The 14,615-nt window shown below is 38.3% G+C and overlaps 1 protein-coding gene across 4 annotated transcripts in view; it reads left to right on the top strand.

The window, feature by feature from the left end:
* Positions 1 to 14,615, top strand: part of LOC126322200 (sodium/hydrogen exchanger 9B2-like) — a 100,613-nt gene that overhangs the window by 63,676 nt on the left and 22,322 nt on the right. For all 4 annotated transcript variants that reach the window (XM_049994267.1, XM_049994269.1, XM_049994265.1 and 1 more), the window contains 3 exons: positions 7,047 to 7,222; positions 12,514 to 12,620; positions 12,702 to 12,866. In XM_049994267.1, coding sequence (XP_049850224.1) covers positions 7,047 to 7,222; positions 12,514 to 12,620; positions 12,702 to 12,866 — 448 coding nt within the window. The remainder of the gene's footprint in view (positions 1 to 7,046; positions 7,223 to 12,513; positions 12,621 to 12,701; positions 12,867 to 14,615) is intronic.

Raw genomic sequence — 14,615 nt, forward strand, 5'->3', positions numbered from 1 at the left:
CTGCTGTCTAATATGTGCTGTACCATGCAACCATAGTTACAGTATGCATTGTTTCCTCCTAGAGGGCGTTATTGTTCCTCACATGTCATGCCCTAGTGCCTTCTTCTGCCATAGTTATTGGTAATGTTGTGTCCAATTCACTTATCTTGCTGATTCACCTTGTAGTGGATCTCATACAGCATTGTACACAATGGTTCTGTATTCAAATGGAGAGCTTGCTGACATGGTGTTTACTTATGCAAAGCCAAATGGCAATGGGCGGTGGGCAGCAAGGTTGTATCAGGAAACATATCCCCGATGACAACAACTCCACTATTCAATGTTTGCAACAGTGTTTTGTCATTTGTCTGAGACTAGATTGTTTCAGGACACCAGACTTGGAGGAAAACGTGATTAACTCTGTGAAAGGTACCTCCATGTCAGTACTAAGTAGTTGGTGTGCCAGCACAGGGTAAGCCAGACGACGGTGTGGAACATCCTCCATGACAGTTGTTTCTACCGTTATCACTTACAGCATGTGCAGGGCTACCTAGTGACAGACTTTCCACATCAGGAGCAGTTTTGTCATTGGTTTCTTCACCAGACAACCACAATTGTGGGATTAGTGTTGACCATCCTATTCACAGATGATGCCACCTTTATGCGGAGTGGTATCTTCAACTTTCATAACAGTCATCTGTGGGATAGTATGGAGAACCCCCCCCCCCCCCCCCCCCCCTCCCCCGTGGTATGATGACAGCGAACCATTAACATTGGTGCAGCCTGAATGTGTGGGCTGGGATAATTAGCGACTGTGTTTTGGGACCAGTCTTCCTTCCACATCACCTAACAGGCTGTAACTATCAGCATTTCTTGTGGGCGACTTTGCCTCTTCTGCTGGAAGAAGTGCCATTGATGATTCAAAGGGTTATGTGGCTGCTACATGATGGTGCTCCACACCAATTCGCCAGTGACATTCAGACGCGTCTCATTTGTGTCTTCCCTGGTCAACGGATCGGACTAGGGGGTCCAGTTGCATGGTCTACTCATTCACCGGATCTCAATCTGTGTGATTTCTGGCTATGGGGCCATCTCAAAAGTATTGTGTATGCAGAGAGCTTATTCCAGATGTTGAGACACAGGAGTACCCTATTCATGCTGCCTTTGACACTCATTGGATAGACCCTGGCCAATGTGAATGTGTGAGACAGATCATGGTACAGCACATACGCACATGCATTGAGGCATATGGAAAACTTTTTCAATGCATACTGTAACTGTTTTTGCATGGTACAGCACTTATAGACTGCAGTCTCTGTAACAATGTATGGTCAAATAAGTGGTCTTGTGCATTTCCCGCCATAAGTTTATTAGACCTATTTTGTTCCATATCTTCCCACTGATCAATCCCAAGAGTTTGTACACAGTGGAAAAGATCACCCTGTATATTGTATCTCCCTTAAAGAGCAAATGAGGCTCAATGTAAATTTCATCCAGAAGCACATTTACCGCACATTCATGATCTTTCAGAAATTCTTTTTTAATCTTCAGATGCTCTGTACTACCATCTGCATTTAAAATATCTGACTCAAACTTTTCTGTCAGCTTTCTTACATTACTCAGATGTGGCAAATTGTATGAAAGAAAACCTCTTCCAACATACATGTTATGTGTGTTATGTGCTGAATCACAAAATTCTTGTTTAAGCTATCTTCTGTAAACTCTGTTGATTTGACATATGTAATTAGACTATCCAAGGCATGCTTACATTTAACTGACACACAACAATTGGGCACATTATGCTGAGGAATTTTACATAACTTTTTGAAATTTTCACTTTGTGCATCACATAATCATCTGCTGTTGTCAAGTATCATGGAAAATCTGGGAAAACTGATGGCACTGCATCTGGTTTCATCCTTGGTTAACTCCTTACAAATGTCTTTGCTTTACTGTAAGCTATAAACTCTTCCCTTTTTACCTTTAGGTCTTCATCACTGGGTAAAGAAGACATGCTGACTTTTTCATTTTGTGATTTGCAGTTACTTTTACAACCAAGCTATTACAGCACCTCAGCATTTTTACTATTTGAAAACGGATGTTTGAAATACACTGAAAAGCCAAAGAAACTAATACACTGGCCTAATATTGTGTAGGGCCTCCGTCAGCACGCGGAAGTGCCCCAACATGATATGGCATGAACTCTACTTAGGTCTGAAGTAGTGTCGGACGGAATTGAAACCATGAATCCTGCAGGACTGCCCATAAATCCGTAGGAGTATGAGGGGATGGGGATCTCTTCTGGACAGCACATTCAATGCATCCCAGATATGCTCAAAAATGTTCATGTCTGGGGAGTTTGGTGGCCAGTGGAAGTGTTTAAACTCAGAAGAGTGTCCCTGGAGCCACTCTGTTGCAATTCTGGATGTGTTGTGTGTCACATTGTCCTGCTGGACTTGTCCAAATCCAGCAGCATGCATAATGGACATGCACAGATGGAGGTAATCAGGCAGGATGCTTACGTATATGTCACCTGTCAGAGTCATATCTAGATGTGTCAGGGATTCCATATAACACCAACTGCACATGCCTCACACCATTACAGAACCTCCACCAGCTTCAACAGTCCTTTGCGGACATGCAGGGTCCATGGACTCATGTGGTTGTCTCCATACCTGTATGCACCCATCCACTCAATGCAATTTGAAACGATACAAGCAGCATACAAATGTTCTTATTCTTTTTATACTTCTGTTGTAAAGATACATTTACACAGCAACTGCCTAAATATAATGGCAGCATGAATTTGTGCATATCATTTTATGTTATGTACCTAATATACATTTCTGTGAAAGCGTTCTTTTACAAATGCTGGGTTTTAATGATTGTTAAGTGCACAGCTGAATTACAGATAAGATGGGATGCATAAAACTGTTTTTATAATGTACTTGTCGAGGTTTTTAGAATGATTTGAAAATCCTTTAAAATTGTTTTGCAAATTTATAGAATTGTAATAACTTCTTTTTTTAATATAATTTCCAGATGTTTACTGAAAGATTGTTATCCATTTCCACTGATAATTTGAGACTCTTTTGCAAGGAAAAAATTATAACAGTATAAAGTTGCAAAACCCATGCCCAACTAGAAATACTAGCCTGGGCACACATTGAAGACATCAGTAAAGTAGCTCCATCGGCCTTGAGCAGAGCTGTGGCTGCTGGTGGTTTGTGGGCTGAGCTATACAGACTCTTGCAAACTTGCCTTTCATGTGCACTAAATTAGGCATAAATAATTTAGCTGTCTGTGAGTTATTATTTACTCTTGAGGCAAAAAGTACAGCAGTTTCATTTGTAATAATAATAATAATAATAATAATAATAATAATAGAAGACTTAAAGCACAGTGTGTTATGTGGCAATCAGCAACTTGCTACTTCTGCCCAATCATCTTGAATATACCAAAACACACACACACACACACACACACACTTAATCAAATATTCGGGAAATAAAGCATTTTCATATATTTTTTACAAAATATTCTGTGATGTTCTCAGTTATTTTAACTGCCTACCACTTTGTTTACTTGTTGTAGTGTCATTGACATTCTTAGTCAGATTATTTATCATTACCTTGCATGATTGGAAACTGATGTTTAGTAATAGGTCCCACACAGTTGTCTGGCATTTACAAGTATCACTTAAATGACCCTCAACACGATCATAGCTCTCCAGCTTTAGACTACACACTTTGTGCAAAACAGGAAGCTCATGTAAATCACTAATGAAAATACACGAACACACATCCAATATATGTTTCAACATGAATCAAGAAAGAGTAATCACCATAACAGCATTCTCAGTGGGAACTGTCAACCTTTCATTGTCATATTCTGTCATGAAGTCATCTGGGATGGATAATCCAACTTTCTTATGAGATTGCACCCAAGAAAGATGCAAGGCTCACAGTTTTTTAGAAAAAGTTCCTTCTTTACAGCATAATCAGATATGTACTTCAGTACTGATACTTCTGATATTTCAAAAGTCTCCATTAACACCTCAGAATATTTGTTAACATTTACACACGTATATCTGCCAGGACATGGAAACAGAGTCCTCAGGGATACATTTTTATTCAAAGAATTAATTAGCACCATATCTTTCAATCTTCATTTTTTTCTCACTGTCATGTTTTGGACATAGCTTACACAGTAATTTGCCCTGCTGAATTGACAGTAACAGCTAAATCTACCTTCCAGCTTGTCATTCTGAATCTCACTAAGCAATGTGCAATCTGTTTTGGAATATTTAAATACATATTGAATCAAGACTAAAAATGCTTCAGGAGTATTTGAAAAGTCTGAGGGCTTAAAGATTGGGAGCTAGGAACACTCTGCCTCCAGCTTTTCAAACATCTACATCTAAATCTACATTTATACTCCGCAAGCCACCCAGTGGTGTGTGGCGAAGGGCACTTTACATGCCACTGTCATTACCTCCCTTTTCTGTTCCAGTTGTGTATTGGTCGCGGGAAGAACGACTGTCTGAAAGCCTCCATGCGCGCTCTAATCTATCTGATTTTCCATTCGTGATCTCCTCGGGAGGTATAAGTAGGGGGAAGCAATATATTCGATACCTCATCCAGAAACTCACCCTCTTTTTTAATCTTCAGATGCTCTGTACTACCATCTGCATTTAAAATATCTGACTCAAACTTTTCTGTCAGCTTTCTTACATTACTCAGATGTGGCAAATTGTATGAAAGAAAACCTCTTCCAACATACATGTTATGTGTGTTATGTGCTGAATCACAAAATTCTTGTTTAAGCTATCTTCTGTAAACTCTGTTGATTTGACATATGTAATTAGACTATCCAAGGCATGCTTACATTTAACTGACACACAACAATTGGGCACATTATGCTGAGGAATTTTACATAACTTTTTGAAATTTTCACTTTGTGCATCACATAATCATCTGCTGTTGTCAAGTATCATGGAAAATCTGGGAAAACTGATGGCACTGCATCTGGTTTCATCCTTGGTTAACTCCTTACAAATGTCTTTGCTTTACTGTAAGCTATAAACTCTTCCCTTTTTACCTTTAGGTCTTCATCACTGGGTAAAGAAGACATGCTGACTTTTTCATTTTGTGATTTGCAGTTACTTTTACAACCAAGCTATTACAGCACCTCAGCATTTTTACTATTTGAAAACGGATGTTTGAAATACACTGAAAAGCCAAAGAAACTAATACACTGGCCTAATATTGTGTAGGGCCTCCGTCAGCACGCGGAAGTGCCCCAACATGATATGGCATGAACTCTACTTAGGTCTGAAGTAGTGTCGGACGGAATTGAAACCATGAATCCTGCAGGACTGCCCATAAATCCGTAGGAGTATGAGGGGATGGGGATCTCTTCTGGACAGCACATTCAATGCATCCCAGATATGCTCAAAAATGTTCATGTCTGGGGAGTTTGGTGGCCAGTGGAAGTGTTTAAACTCAGAAGAGTGTCCCTGGAGCCACTCTGTTGCAATTCTGGATGTGTTGTGTGTCACATTGTCCTGCTGGACTTGTCCAAATCCAGCAGCATGCATAATGGACATGCACAGATGGAGGTAATCAGGCAGGATGCTTACGTATATGTCACCTGTCAGAGTCATATCTAGATGTGTCAGGGATTCCATATAACACCAACTGCACATGCCTCACACCATTACAGAACCTCCACCAGCTTCAACAGTCCTTTGCGGACATGCAGGGTCCATGGACTCATGTGGTTGTCTCCATACCTGTATGCACCCATCCACTCAATGCAATTTGAAACGATACAAGCAACATGTTTCCAGTCATCAACAGTCCAAAGTCGGTATTGAAGGGCTGAGGCAAGGTGTAAAGCTTTGTGTTGTGCAGTCATCAAGGATACACGAGTGGGCCTTCAGCTCCAAAAGCACATATTGATGATGTTTCGTTGAATAGTTTGCCAGCTGACACTTGTTGATGGCCCAGCATTGAAATTTGCAGCAATTTGCAGAAGGGTTGCAGTTATGTCATGTTGGACGAGTCTATTCAATCATTGTTAGTCCCATTCTTGCAGGATATTTCTCCGGCCACAGTAATGTCGGAGATTTGATGTTTTACCGGATTCCTTATATTCATGGTACATTCGTGAAATGGTCGTATGGAAAAAGCCCTACTTCATTGCTACCTCAGAGATGCTGTGTCCCATCACTCATGAACCAACGGTAACACCATGTTCAAACTTACTTATATCTTGATGGCCTGCTATTGTTACTGATCTAACAGCTGTGCCAGACACTTGTCGTCTTATATAGCTGTTGCTGACTGGAATGCCGTATTCTCCCTGTTTACATATCTCTGTATTTGAATACGCATGCCCATACAAGTTTCTTTAGCGCTTCAGTGTATTTATTATGATATAAATATACACAAGGTGACATAACTTCAAAGCAGAACCTGAAAGAATTTTGAAAATATTCATTCACTATGTTTGTTAAGAAACTACAATTACTATCTAAACAAGCAGTTAACAAGCACTTATTGTTAATAGAACTGTAAATTCATAAATCTCAATTTAGCAACCGAGTCCTGAGTCACATATACAAATGAACCAGTGAACTCACATGGAATAGATCACAATCTCTACAGGCAAGTAATTACTTTGTGTATGTCACAAACAAGATAGCTTCCAGTACCCGGGCCAGTATTTCTAGTCCACTGTGAGCATAACCATTATTCTGCCTCTGGGTATCTGCAGTTCTACACCCAAAATTATAAATATTTTACAAAACTGACCTAGTTTAATCACAGTGGAGATAATGCAATGTAATAGCCTACTTTTAGTTTGACAGAAAAGAAGTTTCCTTATTGGAATTGCGGCCTAGGATTATTCTAACTGTTTTCAGACTACTGTGTCATTATTGAAGTAATCAATATTTCTGACTGTGAAATCATTTGGCACTGTAGCTGTATTGAAACTGTGACCATCCTTCGGCACTTTCTTTTTCACAAAAATTATAAAATATGTATTGATTTGCTCTACAGGTTTGTTCTGGGTGCTGTCTCACCTGCTGTTGTTGTTCCTTCATTATTACACCTGCAAGAAAGAGGTTATGGAGAAGATAAAGGTGTAGCTACACTGGTTATCGCAGCTTCTAGTATTGATGATATAGCTGCTATCACTGGTTTTGGTGTTATTTTGGGATTCATTTTCTCTGAAGGTATGGTCTGATGATGAAGCTAATACTTGGTCCATATTTTATGTAGAGCATTAAACTTAATGTGAGCTTAACATTGTCTTTCACTCTTTGAATCTCATCAAAATTGTATGGATCTGATATGAACATGGATAAAGTCTTCCTGTTGTAAGTGCCCTTATCTGAGTAGATTTACTTCCTTAATGTCTGACAACTTTAAAAAATAAATTGGTAAATAAATGTATGTATTGGACTTCTATATGCGTGTCTTGTAAGATGATATGTATGAGTATGCAACTGCATTGTATTTTATTACAGCATGGTTTTCTTCTTCTTTATTCATTTAATGGACTTTCACTAAATTACTTTAAAAACAATGGAAGAAAAAAATCATAGTAAACTGAGAAAAAACTGTATGATGTTACATTTGTTTAGAAATTGTGCCACTCAGATACAAAATCAGTTAAAGGGACATTATTTTTTCCTGTGATCTCAATTTTTAATGCTGAATTCCCATCCCAGCATGTTAGGATCTGCTAATAGGAATAGTTACTGTTCCAGAGCTAAATAATATGTGAAAGCTGAAGGATATCTTTAAACATACAGTGTAAATCTAAGCAAGACTATGACACCTTATTAAGCATAATCTAATAACATTTAGAGTAATAAAGGCAGATGTCTGTATGCCTAGTGTTACATACATTGGAGAGAAAGTGCCATTGGTATGAAAGTATACAGTTAGAAAATGTATTGTGTCTATCTATATGGCTTAGCAGTAGGTATCAGTAGGTATTTTGTCTCTTATTTGGAGGACTGCCATGCTTTGAGGCCTGGAGAAAGTCTCATTTAACCCTCTGAGAACCGCTAAATCTTTTCAGATGAAAAGTATGAGGTGTCGTTTTCAAAGTCAGACTTTATCTTGGAGAGTGTCCTGACTGTATGCCTCTCCAGTGCTGTCATCCAGTGGCACGTAAGGCAGAGAATGAAACAGGTTTGCTCAGCAGACCAATGTCGTGCAGTTTACATAGCCTTGACCTCTCTGCTTCAGATGCACCTAGGAAACACTAACATGTATACTAGGGGCTCAGGAAATTTTATCGAGAAACTGAAGAAACTGAAATTTTGCTCATACGATATCCTGGTCAGCTTTGACTTTCTTTCTTTGTTTACTCAAATATCAGTCAATGACTCTCTCCAACATAATGGTTCCATGTTCCCTAAGGACATCACCAAACCCTCTCATACATTTCTTACCATGAGTGACTTTATGTGGAATGACTATTTCTATAAAGTGCTGGAAGGTGTCACTATGGGTAGACCACTTAGTCGAGTGGTTGCCAGTTTCTTCATGGTGTATTTCAAAAGGCATGTACTGGACTTGGCACCTTGTAAACTTAAGATGTGTTACAAATATGTTGATAATACATTCAGTATGTGGAGTTGTGATGAGGAACAGCTTGGTGACTTTGTTAGACATCTGAACAATTTCTGTGCAAACATAAAATTTACTATAGAGGTGAATTTGCTATAGAGGTTGAAATGGACCAAAAACTATCCATTTCAGATGTGCTGCTTATAGTGAATGGTGAGAACCTAATTCACAGTGTGCATCAAAAATTGCACAAACTGTCAAATTACTATTTGAGCCAGAAAAGACAAATGAATAATATGCTCATAATGCATGCAAGATGAATATGTGGAGCCAAAGTACATCAGGTTTGACACGCAACACCTGGAGTGTGTTCTGAGGATCAGTGAGTCCTCCATCATTTGCATAAGAAGTCCAACAAAACCTAACATTGGACAAAGTGACACGTCAAAAAAAAAAAGAAAATGGTCCAGTAACACCTTTGAGCCATACATCCCCATGGTGAAGGACAGAACTGGCCATACATTGCATGAATATGACATCAAGACTATTTATAAATCAGCTGACAAGATCAGAGAGTGTCACAAATTGACAAGGGACAAAAAGGACCCACTCAATATGTCAGGCATATGCCGCTTACATGCAGAAAAGTCTATTTTGGAGTGACTGGACAATCCAGACTGACCTCATAACAAACAAAATTCGCCATCACAGATGTTTGTACTGCAGAGAAGAGCTAACATATCTGCTTGTTCACAGAAACTGTATAAATTCACAAACATGGCAATAGAAAGACTTAAATGGGTCCTGGATGCTCATATTGTAGCAAATGACTGTTGCAGTTAGCACGCCGAGACCCACAGTGGTAATGACTAGGGAAAAGCCCTCAGACATTGGTGCGACAGGCACATGTAACCCCTGGCTGCAGACTAAACTCCTAGTGTTAACTTCTGACAGTGTCAGCAATATGTGCTGGCAGAACATCAGGAAAATATTTTAACAAACATTGGCCTCGTGATACATCAACATACCTGGCGATGGTGTGTCAAGTTGTGAAAAGGTTTGTGGCTTAATTAATATGTTCTGTTCTTTTAATGTTATTCTTGAATTATGTTTTCTTTGGTTTTCCTTGAGGGATCAGAGGAGATTACGTGCAGGTTTAGTGTTCAAAAACATGGTTTGATTGGTTGCAGACGTGTATAAATGAGTACTTGATGAATGGGACAAGTGTCTTACTCTGTCAATCAGGTTTGATGTCTCTACTGGCAATAACTGTGAGATAGGGGAGATAGGTTCTTGAGGATTGCAGTAACAGCAGTGATAATGATTGTGAATGCAGGTTATACTATGAATGGATGCACATAGCTTATATCAACAATGGATACATTAATACATTTTTAAAAGTAATGTTTTAGGGCGTCCATTTCTGAACAAAACTTTCTCACTACAGACAATAAAATGAACTTACTGCACTGACTGTTGTATGCACAAACGTGGTAATTGATTTGTAGAGTCTCTCTCTGACCCAGAAATGGAATGAAAATTATGTGTACATCGCCTATATAAAATTTATATACTGACACTTCAAATTGGAGAGATATAAAGACTTTTCTGATATGTTTGTTATATTTCATTTCATATGCATCAAACATAAAAATCTGAGCACCCACATATTCACATCAAACTCTGGAAGTTCAGTGCTATAAGTGACTTAATTTTGAGGCATCATGACAGAAAATAAATAAATAAATATGACCAAAATAATTATTACATAAAATTGATTCAAGGCTTCAAAGTGAAGCAAACACACACTTTCAAAAATCTGTGTTTCATATTTGTGTACCAATTTAACTAACATTAGATTTGGATGTAGTTTTGCTTAACATACAAGGGTGCAGATGACTTGAAATCACTCCATATTTGTCTCTCTGCTTTCCATCCACTGGCTACTGAAACACTATCAAGTAGCAACTTCTCTGTACCCACTCATCACTCTGTTCTGCCCTGCAGAGATTTGGCTTATGTTGCCCCAGCTGTAAATGTAACACAGGACAAAAGTGTTCCCTTCTCCTCCTTTTGTAACGAACTGTGACTAATAAGGTGCACTTAAAAAATACAACACAGCTGATGGATGACTGCTACCACCTAACTTGTAGAAATATCAATCACAAAATTATTTTAATCCAAGAGGATAAATTGTTTGTGCTGTAAATAGCAAGTGGTACATTAAGGAAATTGTAAATGCCTATACTATCTTTCTTTGCACATTTGTTATTATAATCCAATGAATTATCATTAAAGTACTCATTACCCACAATCTTTAAAACTTTAACAGAACTGCAAATACTGACCTGATGATCTGGTTGTTTACCCGAAAACTTTTCCTTTAGAATATAGGTCAGAAAAACTGAAGAATTACTGCTATTATCTTTACTATCAGCTCATAGCTAATATGATGGTTACATTCATTTACATATTGGATTTTGTCTAGCGTTATTGCCACATCATTGTTTTTTCAAACTGGAATTATTTTGAGTCACATCCTCATGCGAATGTAATGAAAATTTAATATAATTCTCCAGTCATATTCATGGGAACATACAGTTCGGTCAGTAAACTACTTCATGCCATGCCAGAGGTGATGCTGAATGCTTACACAGGAGAGGTATGGACTATGCAGATTACTCTTCCAGGAATTAATGGACATTTTCATTTGTTTAAAATATCTATTGATGTGACAGTGAATAATTACCAGACTACAAATCTAAAAGGCTGGGCTCTGATCCCCAGTCATTACAAATAATTTTTTGTCATGAGTCACCTGTTTCATCTATGTCAATGAATTATTAATATGAACAATGTCAAGTTGTGCCTTGGTTCAAAGTCTGTGTTTAACTGGCAGTTTATCAGATAAAAATCTGCTTCAGTTTCCAGCAATTTCTTAATTTATCCCATGGCCAATTTAAAATCATAAAGCTTCACCTTCAGGTGCCACCAAATAAGGATGGCAACATAATTGTACAGTGGTCATGCCAGTCTCAGTTATGGGTGGGGGTGGGGGTGGGGGTGGGGGTGAGGGTGAGGGGTCACACCCATGTCAAACAAACACATAGGGGCATAGGACCAGCAACCACCCAGACAGCATGACACGGAAATGACCAGTACAGATGGTCGAGGAATAAATTAAGAAATTATTGGCAACTGAAGCAGATTTTTATTCTATAAATATGTTCCTCAGCTGCAGATTTTCATTTGATCAAATATTTTAATTGGTTGGATAACTCAGTTCAAAGGCTGAAGGGGAAGGCATTGGCATACTACCTCCAATAGGGCCTTACCTAGTTCAGATCCACCTATGGGTTGATGATATCTTTACCTTTAATTATGCTTTTAAGGCTGTGCATACTCTTTTCCAATTGTTGAATTGAGAAAGGACCTAGAAATTTTGAAAGATTGAACCCAGATCCATTTTTGTGGCAATCATTCACTGTTCAGGTAAGGCAGCAAGCAGGAATACTGTCACAGTTTCCCATTTCCTACACCATACGGCATGCAGATAACAAGAAAATTAAAGTGGCTCCACAAAGTCCTTATTTTACTGTTAGTAATGAGGCTGCATCAGTGAAACTGTAATCACTTAACATCATATGTGGAATGAATATCACATCTATTAATTCCTTCAATGTGCTGATACAAATCTATAACCTCTCAACTTGGCTTTAGTGCCTGTAAAGAAGAACACAGCAGTCTAGTATTTCATGGAGAATTACGCTCACAAGACAAGAGAAGACTTTTATGTTCATTTTTCTACTTACTTATTTCAAAGATCAATTTTAAATTTATTGCTATAGTAATATTTATTTATCCTCTTGACTGAATAGTTTAGTTTATATTAATTATAAATTATTTACAGTGTTTTGTGACACTTGTTTTTCACGTGCTGCAGGTAATGTAACTCAGCAATTACTTCAGGGTCCACTGGAAGTTGTTCTTGGTTTGGGATTTGGTATTGCTTGGGGTGTTGTGTCAATGTACATACCCCACAGGAAAGATGTAAGTGCAGTATTTAAAATTAGTCTTTTCTCAACAAAAAATGTTACCAATATTGTAAGCAATCATTGATTTTGGTTTCAGCCATATGTAGTTTACTATCGAGCTGCAATGGTTGCTGGAGGAGGAATATTTGCAGTTTTTGGAAGTCAGATTCTTGGTTATGATGGAGCAGGAGCTCTTGCATGTATTACAGCTGCATTTGTAGCATGTTGTGGTTGGAAGGCTCAAGGCTGGAGTGCAGAATATGTAAGTACTCTGTGTGCAATGAAGCAGGACATTCACTGCGATCAAATACATTAATGGTTTAATTTCGGCAGTGCTGTTCTCAAACAGAACTAATATTACAAGGCAAAATAATTTTACGGTGACTTGTGGTGAAATGTACACATAATTTTTGGGCCCTAATACTGATATTCCCATTTAACTCCCCTGTAACTTGAATGCTGAGGAAGTGTGCAATTAATTATGCAACACTTTTCTCAGTTATTCTTGTTGTTATGGTCTTCAGTCTGAAGACTGTTTTGATATAGCTCTCCTTCATACTCTATTTTGTGCAAACCTCATCATCTCCAAATAACTACTGTAACCTAAATCTTTCTGAATTTGCTTATTGTGTTCATCTCTTGGTCAACTTCTATGATTTTTATCCCCCCCCACTTCCCTTAAGTTCTGCATTTGTGATCCCTTGACATCTTGGAATGTGTACTATCAAACGATCCCATATTCTAGTCAAGTTGTGCCCCAAATTTCTTTTCTCCCCATTGTATTAAGTACCTCGTCATTAGTTAAGTGATCTACCCATCTCATCTTCAGAAATCTTCTGTACCACCACATATCAAAAGCATTCTCTTCTTGCCTAAACTGTTTGTCATTCATGTTTCAGTTTCATATAAGGCTACACTCCAGACAAATTCCTCTAGAAAAGACTTCCGAATACTATAAAATCTGTATTCGATGTTAACAAATTTCTCTTCTTCAGAAACACTTTTCTTGCCATTGCCAGTGTACAGTTTATAACCTTTCCACTTCAACCATCATCAGTTATTTTGCTGTCCAAATAGAAAAACTCATTAACTATTTTAAGAATCTACTTTAAGTGTTCATATGATATCATTCTTTCAAGATACTGTCCATTCTGTTCAACTGCCCTTCCAAGTCCTTTACTGTCTCTGACCGAATTGCAATGTCATCGACAAACCTCAAAGTTTATATTTCTTCTCCTTCAATTTTAATTGCTATTCCAACAATATGGAAGGATAGATTGTTACTCACCACACAGAGGTGGCATTGTAGCCCAGACTGGCACAACGAAAAAGATTCGCAAAACATTAAGCTTTTGGATACAGTCTTTCTTCTGAAATAGAAACTTCAATCACATTCTCACAATCACAACTTGCACACACATGACTACCATCTCTGGATGCTGGAGTCAGACTTGTCGCACTCCAGCGCTTGGAGACTGGCCTTATCCAAAAATTACCTTGAGCACTTAATCAGAGAACCAACTCATGAAGGCAACAGCTTAAACCTGCTGATGACAAACAGATAACAACTTTTTGACATAGTTCACTCAGAACAGGGAACCAGTGATCATAAGGCTGTTACAGCATCACTGAATACAGCTATAAATAGAAAGTTCTTTCTGCATAACAAGAGCGACAAGAAGCAGATTTCAGATTACCTAAGTGACCAGCACTAAAATTTCATCTCTGGCACTAACAATGTTGAGTCTCCACGGACAAAGTTCAAGGGCATGAGTGCTTTAGGCAGGTATGTGTGAACCAAGTTGTGAGGGATGAAAAAGACCAGCCATGGTTTAACAGCGGTGTTAGAAAGCAGCTACAAAAACAAAGAGAGCTCCACTGCAAATTTAAACATACCCAAAGCTTCACACACAGAAATCAAATGAAAAGTAAGCATAAGGAGAGTCATTCATGAAACGTTCAACAAATTTGAAAGTAGAATTCTGTCTACTGGCCACACAGAAAGTCCTAA

The sequence above is a fragment of the Schistocerca gregaria genome, chromosome 2, assembly GCF_023897955.1.
Source record: "Schistocerca gregaria isolate iqSchGreg1 chromosome 2, iqSchGreg1.2, whole genome shotgun sequence".
Lineage (NCBI taxonomy): Eukaryota > Metazoa > Arthropoda > Insecta > Orthoptera > Acrididae > Schistocerca > Schistocerca gregaria.